This window comes from Bactrocera oleae, chromosome 5 (assembly GCF_042242935.1).
Source record: "Bactrocera oleae isolate idBacOlea1 chromosome 5, idBacOlea1, whole genome shotgun sequence".
NCBI lineage: Eukaryota > Metazoa > Arthropoda > Insecta > Diptera > Tephritidae > Bactrocera > Bactrocera oleae.
The window spans coordinates 51,285,055-51,300,742 of NC_091539.1; the positions used below are offsets into that span (position 1 = coordinate 51,285,055).

Here is a 15,688-nt window from a genome sequence, read left to right on the forward strand (position 1 = left end):
AATTTCGTCCGTTTAATTACTAAAAATATCTACTCTTACTTTATATGTTTAGCTTAAAACATTTCTTGGAAATTCAAGTAGAAAAGAGCAATACTTTTGGTTCGAATTACTCAAAACCATTATTATTTCTTTATAGACTAGAGAATAAAACTGTATTTAAAATTCATTATTAAATTACTAATTGAATATATATAAATTCGTAAAATAAAAAAATATTTTTACACAAAATTGCCAACATGCGTTTTTATTGAAAAGTAAAATTGGCGCCAATAACGAATTGTGTGCAAAAATGAAATCTGGTCACCCTAACGGAAGCGGCGTAAAATTTAACTGAATTTACAAACCGCCCCAATGCATCAGGCGCACAGAAATACAAAATAGGTAGCCCAGCCGAAAAGTTATCTGCGTAGGCTGCATACTTTTAGGCGCCAAAATAATAAAATGTGCAGTATGTACATAAATTACAAGATTGAGCGCAAACACCGGAAGCCGTAAACAAAGTCTAAAATTGCCAAATTTCATAAAACCAAAAGTGAATTAAGTATTTTTTATATGAACCAATAAAGTTACTTTATTCGGTCAATAGGCCATTGCCTAACGTTTAAATAAACATTTTAAGAATGATTATAAAGCGTTTAGAAGTTGCCATCACCGCCCCATGAGGTCTTGACAGCATCCTCGTTCCAATCTTCAGCGCCGGCAACGGTTTCAGCAGCAACCTCATCGGCCCAGTTGGTGGCTTCTTCGACGGGGTGTTCAACAACCTCTTCAACCTTGGGTGGTGGCAACAATTCCTTGGCAGCTGCTTCTTCCTTCTCAGCCTCCTCGGGATCACGGTAGAAGAACAAATCGACAACCACAGGCCATTCGCTGACACGAGAGATTGTGCCGCGCAGGCGGAGCACTTCACGCGACAACAACCACCACATCAAACCAATGGAATGTGGAGCTTTGTTATTGCATGGAATGGCAATATCGATGTAACGCAGAGGCGAATCAGTATTGCAGAAAGCAATAACTGGGATGTTAACGTACGAAGCTTCCATAATGGGTTGATGATCGGTATTTGGATCGGTCACAACCAACAGACGTGGTTCACGGAAAGCTGGTTGAATTTGATTGGTAAATGCACCAGGGGTGAAACGACCAGCAATTGGTGTGGTGTCGGTGTACTTGGCGAACTTGAGTACAGCACGCTGACCGATTGGACGCGAAGAGATGACGAAGACCTATAAAGCAATGTAAATTACTAAATTAGTTTTTATAATTAATAAAATAAGAATTTATAATACAAATTAATTTGTATAGTGTGAAGTCAGCAGTTAGGTTGGCTTCATTGAATTTCAGACCCGAAAGATTAGATAAAAATCATCATATGTGCACACTGTACATACATTTATAGAAAAAATATTTTTCCAATACTTACATCTTGTGGGTACTCGATGGCAGCAATGGCACGGGCAGCCAACATCAGTTTCTCCCAAGTCTTGCCGAGATTGATGATGTTAACACCATCACTACGGCGCTTGTAAACATACTGTTCCATTTGGAAGTTGACGTTTTCCGAACCCAGATGAGTGGTGGCCACCAACATCTTGGTGATGTCGTCCTCTTTGAGGGACAAAATTTCTAATCCTCCCGACATTTTAACGTATTAAGAGTAACGTAACCTGTGTAAGAATATGTGGAAAGTAACAAATTAGTAGAATGTATATTGACTAGCGTACATAACCTAAAACCGTGCAAATATGCACGTGTCTATTGCACATCAAGTCAAAGCAGTGTAAATGTTTGAAAATGAGTATACATTTTGAATTAAAACTATTTAAATTATTTTTACACTAACTTTTTGATTTAGTTTTCACATTTTGCTTTAATAATCGGCTCTTTCCTTGAAGACGAAATAACTTACGTTGTGGATGCCACTGGGAGCGTTGACAAAATGGCAGATTGTCACTTTTCGTTCGAAGTGCTGCGCCGGATTCGATATTTATTGTAATAGATTTTCGTGCTGCCATTGACATACTATGTTGCCAGACTTGCTAACAGCACAATTTGAGTGATTTCGGTGCAAAAAAAAAATTAAGCTAGTAGATTCTGATGGATGATGAAAATTTTGAAAATATTGATATATATTTGTTATATGTTTATATAATATAAATATCAGTCGAAAAAAAGTAATATAATTGTATATTAGAATATTAAATGGTGAATACAATCTTTTAGTTCTTTTTTTTTTAATTTTCCATCAATTTTTAAACCATACCAAACCAAATTGAAATTTTAATCACAAAATCGATACTAAACATTGAGAATTTATTTTTAATCCCGAAATTAGAATTAAAAAATTGAAATTCTTATTTTTTATTAACATTTTTTTTGCAGATTCATTTATAATTAGTTAGGTATTAAATATTTTAATATTATTTTGTTTTTTTTCTATTTATGAAATATTATTTTTTAATTTAATAAAAACAACTTACCATATTTTCCATCATATTTAGAATTCCAAAATCGAGATATTTTTATTTTTCTGTATACATTTATTGCATTGTTACTGACTCTCCAGTGTCTACCACAACAATTTAAATTTGATTTTTAATATACTTTTCCACATCTTTAAATATATATATTTTTTAGTTTTATTTTAAAATTTTTCTTTTGTTAATGTATTCAATTTTTAAGCGTATTCGCTTGCAGTTAAATTTTACAGTAGTCATTTATTAATTTTTCTGCAACAATTCTCATGATGTCTTATTTAAATATGCATTTTTATTTAGCAAAATGTTTTGGGTGAGTGCTATGAATGTTTGTTTATAAGTTTTGGCCAACGCTGTATGCTAACAATTTTAATCGACCTCTACGCCCGTTGCTGCTTTATATTGGCAAAAAGCACAACTACCTTTTGCATTAGGGGTGCTCTATTACTACGAAAAGAACACCTATTTAAATTAGAAAACGCGTGTGTTTTAAATAATTTACATATGTATTGTATGTAATTAATGATAACGATTACATTTTTTAGGAAATGATGTTTAATTAGTCGCTGGTGCATTTGCTCACCCTTACAATGCGGTTTTTAGTTTAAGTTTTTTTCCATTTCTTTTATTTTTGATGTGGCATTCAATTATTTTTTTTTTGGCATTCTTAGTGTCTAACTTAGTCGCTAATGTTTTATGTCATTTTCGTTTTTGGGATTTTTGTTTGCTTTGTTTACTTTAAATTACTAACTACTTATACAATGTAATGTTAACTTGTTTTGCTTTCTTTAATTTGTCCATAATGTTCATTGCGAACTTGAATTTGAATATTCATTTAAAATGCTTTAACACTTTCCAAAATATACATACATATACATGTTGACTTTTAATAACTAACACGCGGTAACTTGACAATATTATGTAATATATATATATGTAAAAATTTCAAAAATTAACTAATTTAATTTAAAAAAAATTTCTACTTGTATGCAAAAATTATTTGCAAACTAAATATAATATTCGCTCGTTTCGTTAACCACTCTCTCTGGTCTGTTATTCCATATACCATACTATATATTTTCTCCGTTCTTACGTTTTAAACTTAAAGCGGTGCATCACAAATTACTTTTGGTTATTTAATTATTATATTATAATAATGTTGTTTTTGTTTGCTTTTTCATTTGTATTTGGACAAAATTTCTGAGTTATCGTTGGTTTGAATTTTGTGTACTTTTGCCTACTTTACAGCAGTCATGCGTGTTCGAGTTTAGAAAGTAAGTTTGGAACTTAAAAGAGAGGATAGCGTTCTGGTAAGTTTTTCGGTTAGTTTTAAGAGTAGGAATGTAATATTTTTAAATTTATGATGAATATTTTATACTAGTAGACAAAATTGAAAGCAGAGTTTAATTTTTCGAATAAATAGTAATTTGAACTGAAAATAGAGGATTTTTTTAAAACTACTTAAATACAAGATATTATTTTTTTAATATATGAGTATATGTTATTTAGTTTTAAAAATATTTTGGTGTTAATAATATGTGAGCCATTACTGTATTAAAGAATATATTTTTTTTTATAAAAAGCTAAGAAGAGAAATATACAAATTATTTTTATAAAAATAAATATAATAATAAAGAAGAACATAAAAATTTTTTTTTTTCGGTAAATTATAAAAAAAATTGCTCTATATCTACGAAATATACCTTATTTAGTTTTAACATAATATTTTGGTGTTATTAATCAAGTATTAGATAATTTTATTGTTGCCTATTATTTGCTATATTTTTACATCTTTAAAACTTCTAACTGCTGTGGCGAGTATTTAGTACTTTGGGGACTGTTAAATTGATGTCTATTTTAAAAAATCACTGTTGATATTCACATTTAGATCTAAGCAAATTTATATCGCTTTTAACGGTTCTCATGTTATTATTCTAATTGTTTTTTATTAAACTTAAAACTCTTAAAATAATTCTTTGACAGGTGTTTGAACTCGACATGGCTGTTCTTATTTTTATTTTAATTTTAAGAATTTAAAAAAATTTTCAGAATAACAGAAAAATTTTTAATTTATTTTTATTGCAGAAATAAAAATAAAAATCGATTTTTTTTCTACTTTCAAAATTAAAAATTTGTGTTTCGATAAAAATATACAAACAATATAATAAATATTGTCTGAGTGAAATATCTTAAAAAAATATTTATTTTGGTATTTGGCAAGAGTAATGATTTTTTCAGTTTAAATTTTTAAAGATTTAAAGATAAAATTTTCATTTTAATTCTTCGGTGCAAAGATAATATTAAAGCAAAGACCTGATTAGCGAAAATGATTGTAGATAATTTTTTTTAGAAAGCTTTCCTTTTTAACAAATAACGTATTAAAAAAAATCACAAAAACCGGACTTTCATTTAATTTATTTATGTGTATATGTACTTACTCAAATAAAAAATAAGCTAAGAAAATATAATATATTCAAAATTGCTAATCTGAAAATTTTAGTAGCGTTCACCACTTGCTCATCATATGTATATATGTGTATATTTGCAGACAAGAATAAAAGCAGGTTTGCGAATTGATTAATTAAAAATTTTTGGATTAAATATTCGATTTTCAATTTTTAATTAAAATTTCGAAATTAAAAACTTAAATTTTTCAATTTTAATTTAGTTTTCGGGTTTAAAAAATAAATTTCCAATTTTCAATTTCGATTTTGGAATAAAAAATTTAAATTTTAATTTTTTTTTTTTTAATTTTTTAATTTAATAATAAAAAATTGTAAATTTTATTTTTAAGCCCAAACATTTATTATTATTAAAAATTTAAAAAATATTTTTTGACTTAGAAATTCTAAAAACAAATAAAAAAAATGTTTACCTTAAAAGCGATAAAAAAGTAAAGATGCATATATTTCTAACTGAATACCAATAATTAAAAATAACTAAATATACATTAGACAAAAATAGTTAATAAATGTTAATATTTTATTAAAAATTAGCTTTCCTTTCGAAAATTAATTGAACTGGCAGAAAACAAAGTACGCAAATGCGAAAAATTTTAAATTGTATACAAATGTCTATTAATTTTTAATTATAAGCATGGGAGTAAATTTTTATTTATTTTTCAATTCGGTATGAGAATAAAAATTTTTACTTAAGAGTTTCGGGATTACAAAAAAAAAAAAGTATATATATTTTTATTATTTTGTATTAAAAATTTTTTCAATCTCATATTTGGAATTGAAATTTTTTTACCATCCCGTATTTGGAATTAAACATTTTAAAATTACTTTTTCTTAAGAGTTTCGGGATTACAAAATAAATAAATATATATATTTTTATTATTTTGTATTAAAAATTTTTTCAATCTCATACTTGGGATTAAGTTTTTTTTTCAAGCATGGGATTGAAAATAAAAGTAGAGGTTTCTAATAAAAAATTTTTTGGTTTTTAATTTTCAGCAAGCGTTTTAATTTTTAATGTTGCTAATTGAAGTTGGTGTGAAATTAAAGAAGTATAATAATAGTAGTAAACAATTTTTATTTTTTTTTGGTAATCGACATTAACTGTTCATTTGTAAGGGCTCTACTTTGAAAATTGTGAAACAGTAAACCATAATAGTATTAATAGTAATTCACTTCGAAGTCTAAGTGGAGAGAAAATGTTTTAATGAAAATATTATTGAAAGTTGGAGTTTTAAATGCATAATATTTGCTATAAGTTTTAAATTCGCAGATATATTATTATAATATAAAATTTAATAAAAGCTTTTTAAAGTATGCTCGGAGCTTTGGTTGTGTATTTTTTTGTTGTTTTCGCAAATTTAATTTTGAAACAAGGTGTAGGCTGCTTTTCAATTCAAAGTCTCTGCATATTTAATAGTTTTTGAACTCAATCAAACAAAAAGCAAAACAACAAGGCTACAAAACCGTAAGAATCAAAAAGCAAACCGTTTATGATTTTTCTCTTCGTTTTGCATATGCTTGCATGTATGTTTGTATGTGTGTATATAATTTAAATATATGTATGTAAATAGTTTCACCTCCAAAATTTTAATATAATTCAATTTAACTACATATACATATATATAATACTTTATATATATATTTGTTACTTGTCGCCTTTGCTGGCTTTCGCTACCACATCTCTTGTTAAGTTTTATTATTTTCGTTTTCAACTAATTTATTACATGTAAATGTTAAAATTTTTTGTTAACAAAACAAATTTTATTTCAGTTGCAATTAATTGCCATTATGGTATGTGCCCACATTTTCAAAATCGATCGCCGGTGTTTGTCTCGTATAATTTTTCGTATTTTACACAAAATTCAGTAGAAAAAAAAGTTACAATATTTTGAGTATATTTTTATTTATTTTCTTTAATACACAATTTGCATGTATGCATTCATCTCATTTTTAAGTTTGCCTTATACGAATGTATGTAAATATGTCAATGCACCTAAGTACATTTGCAACTACAATAAAATGTTATACTTCTTTGCTAAATGAAAATAAATTACTGTTATAACAAACATTAGACGGTCATTCTTTGTTATCCAGTCAGCAATTTGAAAAAATTAATCCCATTTCAGGGGTTTCAGGGTATTATTAAGAATATGTATATGAAATATAAATGCGTGACATTGTTAGTAAAAAATGTACAACTTGGGATAGATTATTGAAAAATATGGTGTAGAAACAGATATTATTGAAATTTAATAATCCTTGATTTGAAGAAACATGCTTAAAGGAAACAATTAAAAAAACAACAGAAAACTGATTTGAAAACCAATGCTTTTTTACACTCATCTCATAATATTAAAAAAATCGATTGATTCTCGAATCGTAATTAAGGACTTATATCCACTTGTGAATTTCAAAACATCTATTTTTTTGTACATAAGAGTATATATCGAATGTTTACATACAATAATTGAATATATTTTCCGAAAGTTTTCAGCCGAATAATTTCGAATATATATGAGTGTATTTGTACGAATTTTTCTCGGAACGCTGTTTACAGAGTCGGTGTGAAAAATCTCTCCGAAATTGATTGAAATTTTCATACAAACTTCTTAGACGTATGGTATTTGTCAGGTAATGATAGAAGGAATCCGATTTTTGATAACAACTTCAATTTTTTAAGTCACTTTTACTTTAACTTTTTCACAAAAAACGCTTTTTTTTGTAATGCCGCCATTCGGTCAAAACTCAAATTTTTTACTAGTCCTTCGATCATTACATGTACTCATATATTGTAATAATACATTTTTTTGGTTTTCGAATTTGAGATAATTTTAAGCAGCAACATCTCAAGGGATCAAGAGAATCGAAAATGTGTCAAAATGAATTGCCGATTATTAAAATACCTTAAATTATGTAAATGCACATTTTTTTTTTTTATTTATTGAATAAATTTTATTTATTTCTTAAATAAAATGTCTCTTTAGAAAACAAATTCACAAAAGAACGCGATTTTTCTAACTTGCAAGTGGATAAAACCGCTTAAGGAGCGACTCATTAAAATAATTAAACATTTTTATAATACTTTGTAATTGAAAATGATTTAAGCAAACTCGTACAAATTAATTTTTTTTTTCAGTATTAGCAACCAACCATTATTTGAGTCCCTTTGGTACCTATTCCTGTAATATAATATTATATATCTATCTGACTTGTTGTAACACACAAAGTACCATAAAGGGCAGCAATTGATATTTAACGGTATTGTAACACTTAAAAGAGATAGCGATTATTTAAAAATATTTAAAGTTGTAGAAGAACATTAAAAAGAAAGCAATTTCCCTTAAACTATCATTAAGAAGCATTTGTAGCGTTCTAATATTTACATAAGTCAAGTAGCTTAACAATATGGTAATTTGGTTTAATGTTGACATAGAAAGCAGTAATTTATATTTATTTTCGCTTGTTTCTAGAAAGTTTCAGTAAACATTCGCACACAAACTTTGCAGCAACCCTTTTTCAAGTATTTTACTTTGGTTGAAACGTTAAAAATCAAATTTTAGGTGACTTAAAAAAAAAATTACTAACATTCGCTATATTTTTAATTGTTTGAGTTTTGTATTAGAGCTCATTTAGTGTTTTTTCTTTCTTTTTATTACATTATAGTTTGGTTTTCATATAATATTTTTATTATAATTTGTGCACTTATTTAGAATATTGCTTTAAAGGGATAGAGGAACCGATTTGTAATAGTTAAAAAAAAAATACAGGGAAAATTGGCAACAATGTAATTAATTATACAAAACATGCAAAAAAAAATTGATAGCAATCGAATCCGATGTCTCTAAGTAATCACTCAAGTAAATTTGAAAAATGTAGATTGAAGAAAAACGCTTTAAATGGTAAACTCTTGGAATTGATTAAACTGAGCCTACACTTTAGAAATCTGTTACTCAAAAAATATTTGAGATATCGATTTAAAATTTGAGTATGTTATTTTTAGAGCTATGATCGGTAACGAAATATGAAAATATATTTTATTTTACACTTAGTGTATCCCTTAGTGAAATAGAAAATTTCCAAGTATTTTTACTAAAGAGTTGAAGCTTACATCCCTGAATCTGAAACATAGTGCAATGTGCTTCTGAATACACACTTTATTTCAAAAGGGTTTATTTATTTTCAGCTCATACGAGTATTGCATTTAATATTATTTATGTATTAGAAATTATTTTTTTAAATAACAAAAAAAAGAACTTGTGGCAACTTTTGTTAAAATCACCGATTTCACTAATACAAAATGGAATCTTCAAAAAAAAAAAAAAAAAAATTCAGCGTAATCAATATTCTAGCATAAGTGCACTAGTTTTTTAAGTTTTCGACATTTTCAGGTTATCAACAAATTTAGTTAGCAACAATATGTTTAGTTTAAGTAGCGTATTTAGTGTAAAATAAGCAACTACAAGACCACTACTTAGACATACATACAAATTTATATGCAAGTGTGAAGAAGAATTTAGTTGAATCAACTATAAATGATGGGGTTAGGGTGAAGAATAGTCATACTTAAACAAATTATGTATGTATATGTACATTAGAGTGTCCGTTATTTCCAAAATATATTGAATTTTTGCTCTAAAAAATTATCCGACGTAAACAAACTTTTTATTTTCGACTTAAATCGCGCCTGAATCATTTTACTCTCGCGATTTTTTAATTTTTCGCAATACATATTTTATCTCTAAAGAAAATAAAACTGCAATTTTAAAAAAATGATATTGCAATACCTAAAAAAACTATATTCCAATACAAAATTTTCCGCTCAACAAAAAAGTTCTTAATATTTTTTTCATGAAAACATTCCTTTAAAAGTTATACGCAGTTAAAATTAAACATACGGAGTATTCATACAAGTGTTAATAAATTCTGTGTTGCTCATACGACATGGTGTACTATATGTATGAATGATCAGTTACTGAATAACTCAATGCATTTGATCAATAATTTTAACCACGTATAACTTTTAAAGGAGTGGTTTTATGAAAGAAACCAATAAGACTTTTTTTGAAGAGCGATATTTTTTTAGAAGGCTATTTTTTAAAGTTGTAGGTTTTTATTCTTTGGAGAAAAAACATTTATTGGAAAAGATCAAAAAGTCCCATGCTATATACCTATGTGCATGAGAAAAGAAATATGATTTCGTTGGATAATTTTTTGAGAGCATTATAATTTAGTAATAGAACATCACCCTTTCAAAGTTGTAGATTAATTTGCATTGGAGATGAAAAATGTATTGCAAAATATTGAAAAAAGTTAAATATATCGGAAAAGTAAAATGATTTATTCACGGTTTAAGTTGAAAACAAAGAACTTGTTTGCTGTCATTTGTTTATTTAGCGCAAAATCTGAAACTTCAGGAGACGTATGCAAAAAAAAATAAATAAATAAACTTGCGTAATAACGCACACCCTAATGTACATACATACATATATGATGCATATATGTAAAATCAGAAAAAGAATTTACTATCGCATCAAGTTCAGACTTTTTATTCGACAGCCAAAAAACAAAACAAAAATAGCAGTATCTCCATTTCTTCATCCTTCGTAATTTCTTACACAACTAATACCTTTCAACTTGCATATATAACAATTACATTTGCTAATAGTTATTTCCAATAGGTAAACTATTAAATAATTTTGGCTTGTGTTAGGTACCTGCGACTACAAAAAACCGAGCTACAGCTGTGTGAAAATTGAATTGCAGCATTTAAAGCAGTTTAAGCACAAAATATTATAGAGAAAGTCAAAGCTTTTTCTGGAGTACTTTCAAGTTTTTTGAATACCGTTATCGTCAATTTGCTTCTAGAGACATTTTTCTACCACCACGTGATTCGCTTAGCAAGCAGTTTATACAACTGTTAACGTTTTCATTTAGTGCACAATTTTTCCATGAAATGTTGCAACTACAATTTACGACATTTTTTTATGTCATTTTTAAATCTATTTTAAAATGCTGCTTTCTTATTAGACCTTGCTTTTGTCTGTTTTGTGCTTTTCAACATCTTGAATTAGTTGTTTACTTTGTGCTTTGCAATTTTTAGTATTTTTCAGTCAATTTTCACTTCGGTTTTTAAAAACGATTTTCAAGTAATTTACTGACAAATTAGTTAGCTTTTACAAACATATAGTTATATGTGTGTATGTGTGTTAGTTTTAATTAAGCTTAATTACACTCGAAAACCTTTACACATATACATATGTAATAACAAATGAATAACAAATTTGAGGCATTTACGAGTATGAGTTGGGTTCGCCTTAATTGTAGTTGAGTTTTCAATTTTTGTTACTGTTTTTTCTTTGTTTTGGTTTTTGTTTTCTTTTTATTTTTGTTTTTGGTTTTGGTTTTGTTTTCCATACATTAAACTAGTGTTATTCAATTTAGTGAATTTAGTTGCCTCAAGCATGGAAGTGTACTGGTGAAGCGCACACAACCGTTAAACTGTACACATCCGCTTGCACTTTGTAAAGCTTTAAGGTGGACTTATCTAATGCGTGTGCGTTGCCGTCAGTGTACAGTTTAAAAGTTCTGTTTAGTGCATACATAGCTGGGTGGCTTGTTGGCCGTTTACATTCTTTTACAATTATTAATCATATTTATTATTTGCATTATTAATCTAAACAATTAATTTTTAAGACATTTCAATTATTTATTTTTAATTTTTTTATTTTAAATATTTTTGTTTAAATCTTTGCATCGGCGCATTTTAAGAATGTAAGTGTATTCCGCTTTAACTTTTTGTTCTTCGTTTGTATTAAGAGGTTATAACCACTTGTAAAAAAAAAAAATTTTTTTGCGTATAGAATTTATGTATAATATATTTGAAAATATTCTCCGAAAATTAAAAGTTGATCCGGCAGATAGTTTCGGAGTTATAAGCATATTTGTAAGGATTTTTTAATTAAGTATAATCGAATCCCAAACTTTAAACGCGCCTTTCCCGAAATGCTGTCCACAGAGTTAGTGAGGAAAATTTCTTCGAAACCGCTGGACCGATCGACCTGAAATTTTCGCAAATCATCTTAAATATATTTCGCAATTACCAATCGATATAATAAGATTTTTGATAACAATTTCGATTTTTTTAGCTACAGTGCATTGCAGATCGAAATTTGGAGCATTGCGTTATTGAGGCAACTCCAGGCAGCTGTATCTTCACTCACATACTCATGAGGGATATGTGCACTGGAAGAAGAGGCGCAGTGATCTTTTTCACGGATGGGTTGAAGCCAGGAGATAGAATTGGATGGGGAGTCTTCAATAAAAAGCTCTCCCTCAAGCTTAGCTTTAGGCTACCAGACTACTGTAGTGTTTTTCAGACAGAAGTGGCTGCTATTAAGGTAGCTGTAGATTTACTACTCAAAACTGCAGCTTCTTTCAGGGAGGTGTGCATTAACTCCGACAGCAGAGCAGCGAAATTAACATTGAACTGGAAGACTGTGCGTTTAAAGTTAGTCAAGGAGTGTCTGTCCTCACTAGAAATAACATCATGCTACTTCATCATTAGACTCGTTTGGGTGATTGGTCATAGCGGAATCGCAAGAAACTGCAAAGCCGATTAGCTACTAAGATGATATCGGCATTCATACCTTCAGCAAACCAGCAGACATAGCCGAAACTGTCATTGGTCCCAACAAATTCATGATCGACTCAAAGCGCTTTGTCGATTTATGAGTGTCTTTTTGACAAATTTTTATAGGAGTTCCAGGTACCACAACGGACCAGCTGTTCAAGTGAGATCCCCTTTTTAGGATCGACCATTTAACCTATCCTAGCCATTCTGCAGTATAAATTCTTTCGCAAAAAATTACTTTCTCATTTGGGAAACTGCCATTTTGTTAAAAAATCAAAATAATGACTAGTCCTACCATCATAAACTGTATTCATTAATTGTATTGTATATATATATATTGTAATATTTATTATTTTGTTTGGATTCAGGATTCGATTTAATTGTAAGCGGAAACATTTTCCTCGCCAGACAACTTTTTTGGAAGGCGTATCCAAAATATTTCAAAACGATTCGCCAATTATTAAATGATATTAAATTGTTAATGTACATTTTTTATTTAATTATTAAGCAAAATTACTCTTCAAAAAAAAAAAAAAAATCAGCAAATTACGCGTTTTTTCTGACTTGCAAGTGGTTATAAGCCCTTAAAACTTTGCATTTGTGCATTTCAATGTGTTTGGTGCTTTTCGCTTAAACCTTTATTGTTCGTTTGTATTATTTGTTTAGTTTTTTTTTTTTGTGTTCAATAAAACTATTTTGATTTATAACTGTGTTTAGCATGCCATCTTGTTATTATTGTTATCATTATGATTGATTATTGGTAATTATTACTTGTAATCATTAAGTTCGGCTTTGAAGTTAAATTTCTCATTTGGCTCTTAATATTATTCACACTCATACATATATATATATAAATACTACACACAATGTTTATTTTTTGATGCGTTGCTGTTGTTGTTGGTTTATATTAATTTATTTTTGTGTTTTTTTTTCAGCTCAATCATTATTCAAATTCCAAGCTTTGCCCGCATATACACACACACAAACAGGTATGTATGTGTGCATGCATTACTCCGTTGCTGGCATTGTTAACTTTTTGCTGTGGATCCTTGCAAAACGAGCAAGATTTCGCTCCATCGATAACTGTGCTGCCCTCTGCTTTCTGTTCGTTGCGCTTTGCTCCTTGCCACCTGATATTTCCTATAAAGTTTCTACGTGTGATTCAAACATCATACCGTTATAGGCATTCGTGCTCATTTCCCACCGAAATCTATTGCTTCCGCATGCCGTCGTGTTATTGGCTGGAAGGCAGCAAGGCAGACAGGCAGCATTATTCATTCGCTTTGCAGCATTAGTTAGTGGCTCATCTTGAGGCAGCGCGTCTTATGTGGTGGCGGTCGCCCGATTCCTACATGTATGTATGTATATTGGTGGTGTCGATGTTGTTGGCATGTGGTGGTGTACGGTGGTATTTGTTGCGGTCTGGTCTCTTACAGCACCGTCTCCATTTCCGCAATTTCCGTTTTGTAAGACCTTAATGAATACAATTTATTATTAGATTTTAAGCAAAATGGAAAACATGTAAAAGCAAAACGCAAACGGTTTAGCCATATTGATTATTAAGGTTGGGCGCGTGTCGTGTTGTTGTTATTGTTGGTGGTGTTGGTATTAGTATTGATAATTAAACATAACTGGGTTGTGTCGTCGCCTGTGCATTGAGTGACTGATATTCTTACTGACTGGGTGACTGACTGACTGACTCGCATAGCTTCTGGATTGATTAGTTGCATATGTGCTCGGGTGTGTGTGTGTGTGTACGTTTGTTTGTATTTGGATACTTTCGTAGTCTCTAACTGGCTGGCTAGTTGGCTCAACTATAGTCATATAGGTATATGCATGCGTATCACTGTTGAAGGATTAGTAAACTAATGTGTACCCGCATCTCTGCCATTGTTTACGTGTGCCTCTCTGTTCGCTAAGGCAAATTTGCCTATTCGTGAAAATCCTTGTGGAAATGTTTTGATTGATTGCCTATTTGGCTAACCATATGTGTGTATGTTGTCAGTGGTGGTGATGAAGCTGATGGATTTGCGGCTGTTTTTTAGTATTTGCAGTATTCTCATTTCAGACGAAATGCGCATATGTTTCCGTATTACTTTACATAAATGATACTAACTACAAGTGTAGATATGTATGATTATGACTGCGGCATGGGTGTATCCACAGTGTATATTGCAAACAAATTGGCTTGTATTTATATTTTTTGTGTTAAGCTGCTTCAAATTACGTAGTGCAAACACGGGTAAATAGACTAAATGATTCAAACTGTGTTTATCCTTGGAAAATAAACTGTTAACTACTTTGTATAGTGTAAAATTAATGCGTGCTATGTGCTCGTACACATACGTATAATATATGTTTACCTATTATTGATATGTTTATAAAATATGCTTGTGGATCAATGAAAAAGTATGAAAATTTATTAAATTTGTGAAATTTCTACGTGCACATATAATGTTTAAAAAATTGAAAAATTGAGTTTAAAACGGTTAATTGAAATTTCATGCTGAGCAATCTGATTAAACATGTGTATTTACAAAAACATATTTTCGATAAATAAAAAATAAAGCTTATCAAAAAAAAAATATTTTTTTATTTTAAATACATAAGAAAAAAATAATAGTTTTTTATGCATTCGAAAAGGCAATGAGCTGAGAATTTAAATTTATAAAATTATATAAAGACATCATTGATATTGTAAATTAAAAAAATATTAATATAATTAAAATATTGGATTGATACTGCAGGATTAATAATTTGTATATACCAGTATGTATGTAATCTGTATTAAAAAAAGGAGCAAATACACTGTGAAAAACAAGACATGTTAAATAGAAATTAAAATCAGCTCAAGAATCGACCCCTTAAGGTGGCAATAAGTTGACCTACTTCTTACATTAGAAAAAACAAACAAGAAAAAAAGGTTGATATACATAAATAACTTTCAAGTCTAATTAAAGTACCTGAATAATGAAAAAATATTTTTATGAATATCTTTATCTTCATTTTGATTAGTCCGCACCGTCTTTGAAAACATGAGTTGTGGAAAAATACTTTAAAATTTGGAACACTAAAAAAATGTGATGTAAACCGTTCATAAGGTATGAAAATACTCG

The 15,688-nt window shown here is 28.9% G+C and overlaps 2 protein-coding genes across 3 annotated transcripts in view; both read right to left on the bottom strand.

Annotated features, from left to right (window-relative positions):
• Window positions 1-544: 544 nt before the first annotated feature.
• Window positions 545-2,024, bottom strand: sta (stubarista 40S ribosomal protein SA). Of its 2 annotated transcripts, none has more exons than XM_014234160.3 (3): window positions 1,913-2,024; window positions 1,427-1,670; window positions 545-1,229 (listed from the first exon to the last, which is right to left on the bottom strand). In XM_014234160.3, exons 2-3 carry the CDS (start codon window positions 1,643-1,645, stop codon window positions 636-638), a joined length of 813 nt encoding a protein of 270 aa, XP_014089635.1. In that variant the 5' UTR covers window positions 1,646-1,670; window positions 1,913-2,024; the 3' UTR covers window positions 545-635. The 2 variants fall into 2 exon arrangements, with proteins under 2 accessions (XP_014089635.1, XP_014089634.1); XM_014234159.3 differs by having other exon boundaries at window positions 1,847-1,919.
• Window positions 2,025-12,195: 10,171 nt separating this feature from the next.
• Nmdar2 (NMDA receptor 2) overlaps window positions 12,196-15,688 on the bottom strand; it is a 112,190-nt gene continuing 108,697 nt past the window's right edge. The window contains exon 10 of the mRNA XM_070109927.1: window positions 12,196-14,045. Within this exon, the coding sequence (XP_069966028.1) occupies window positions 14,003-14,045 (43 nt within the window). The 3' untranslated portion in view covers window positions 12,196-14,002. The remainder of the gene's footprint in view (window positions 14,046-15,688) is intronic.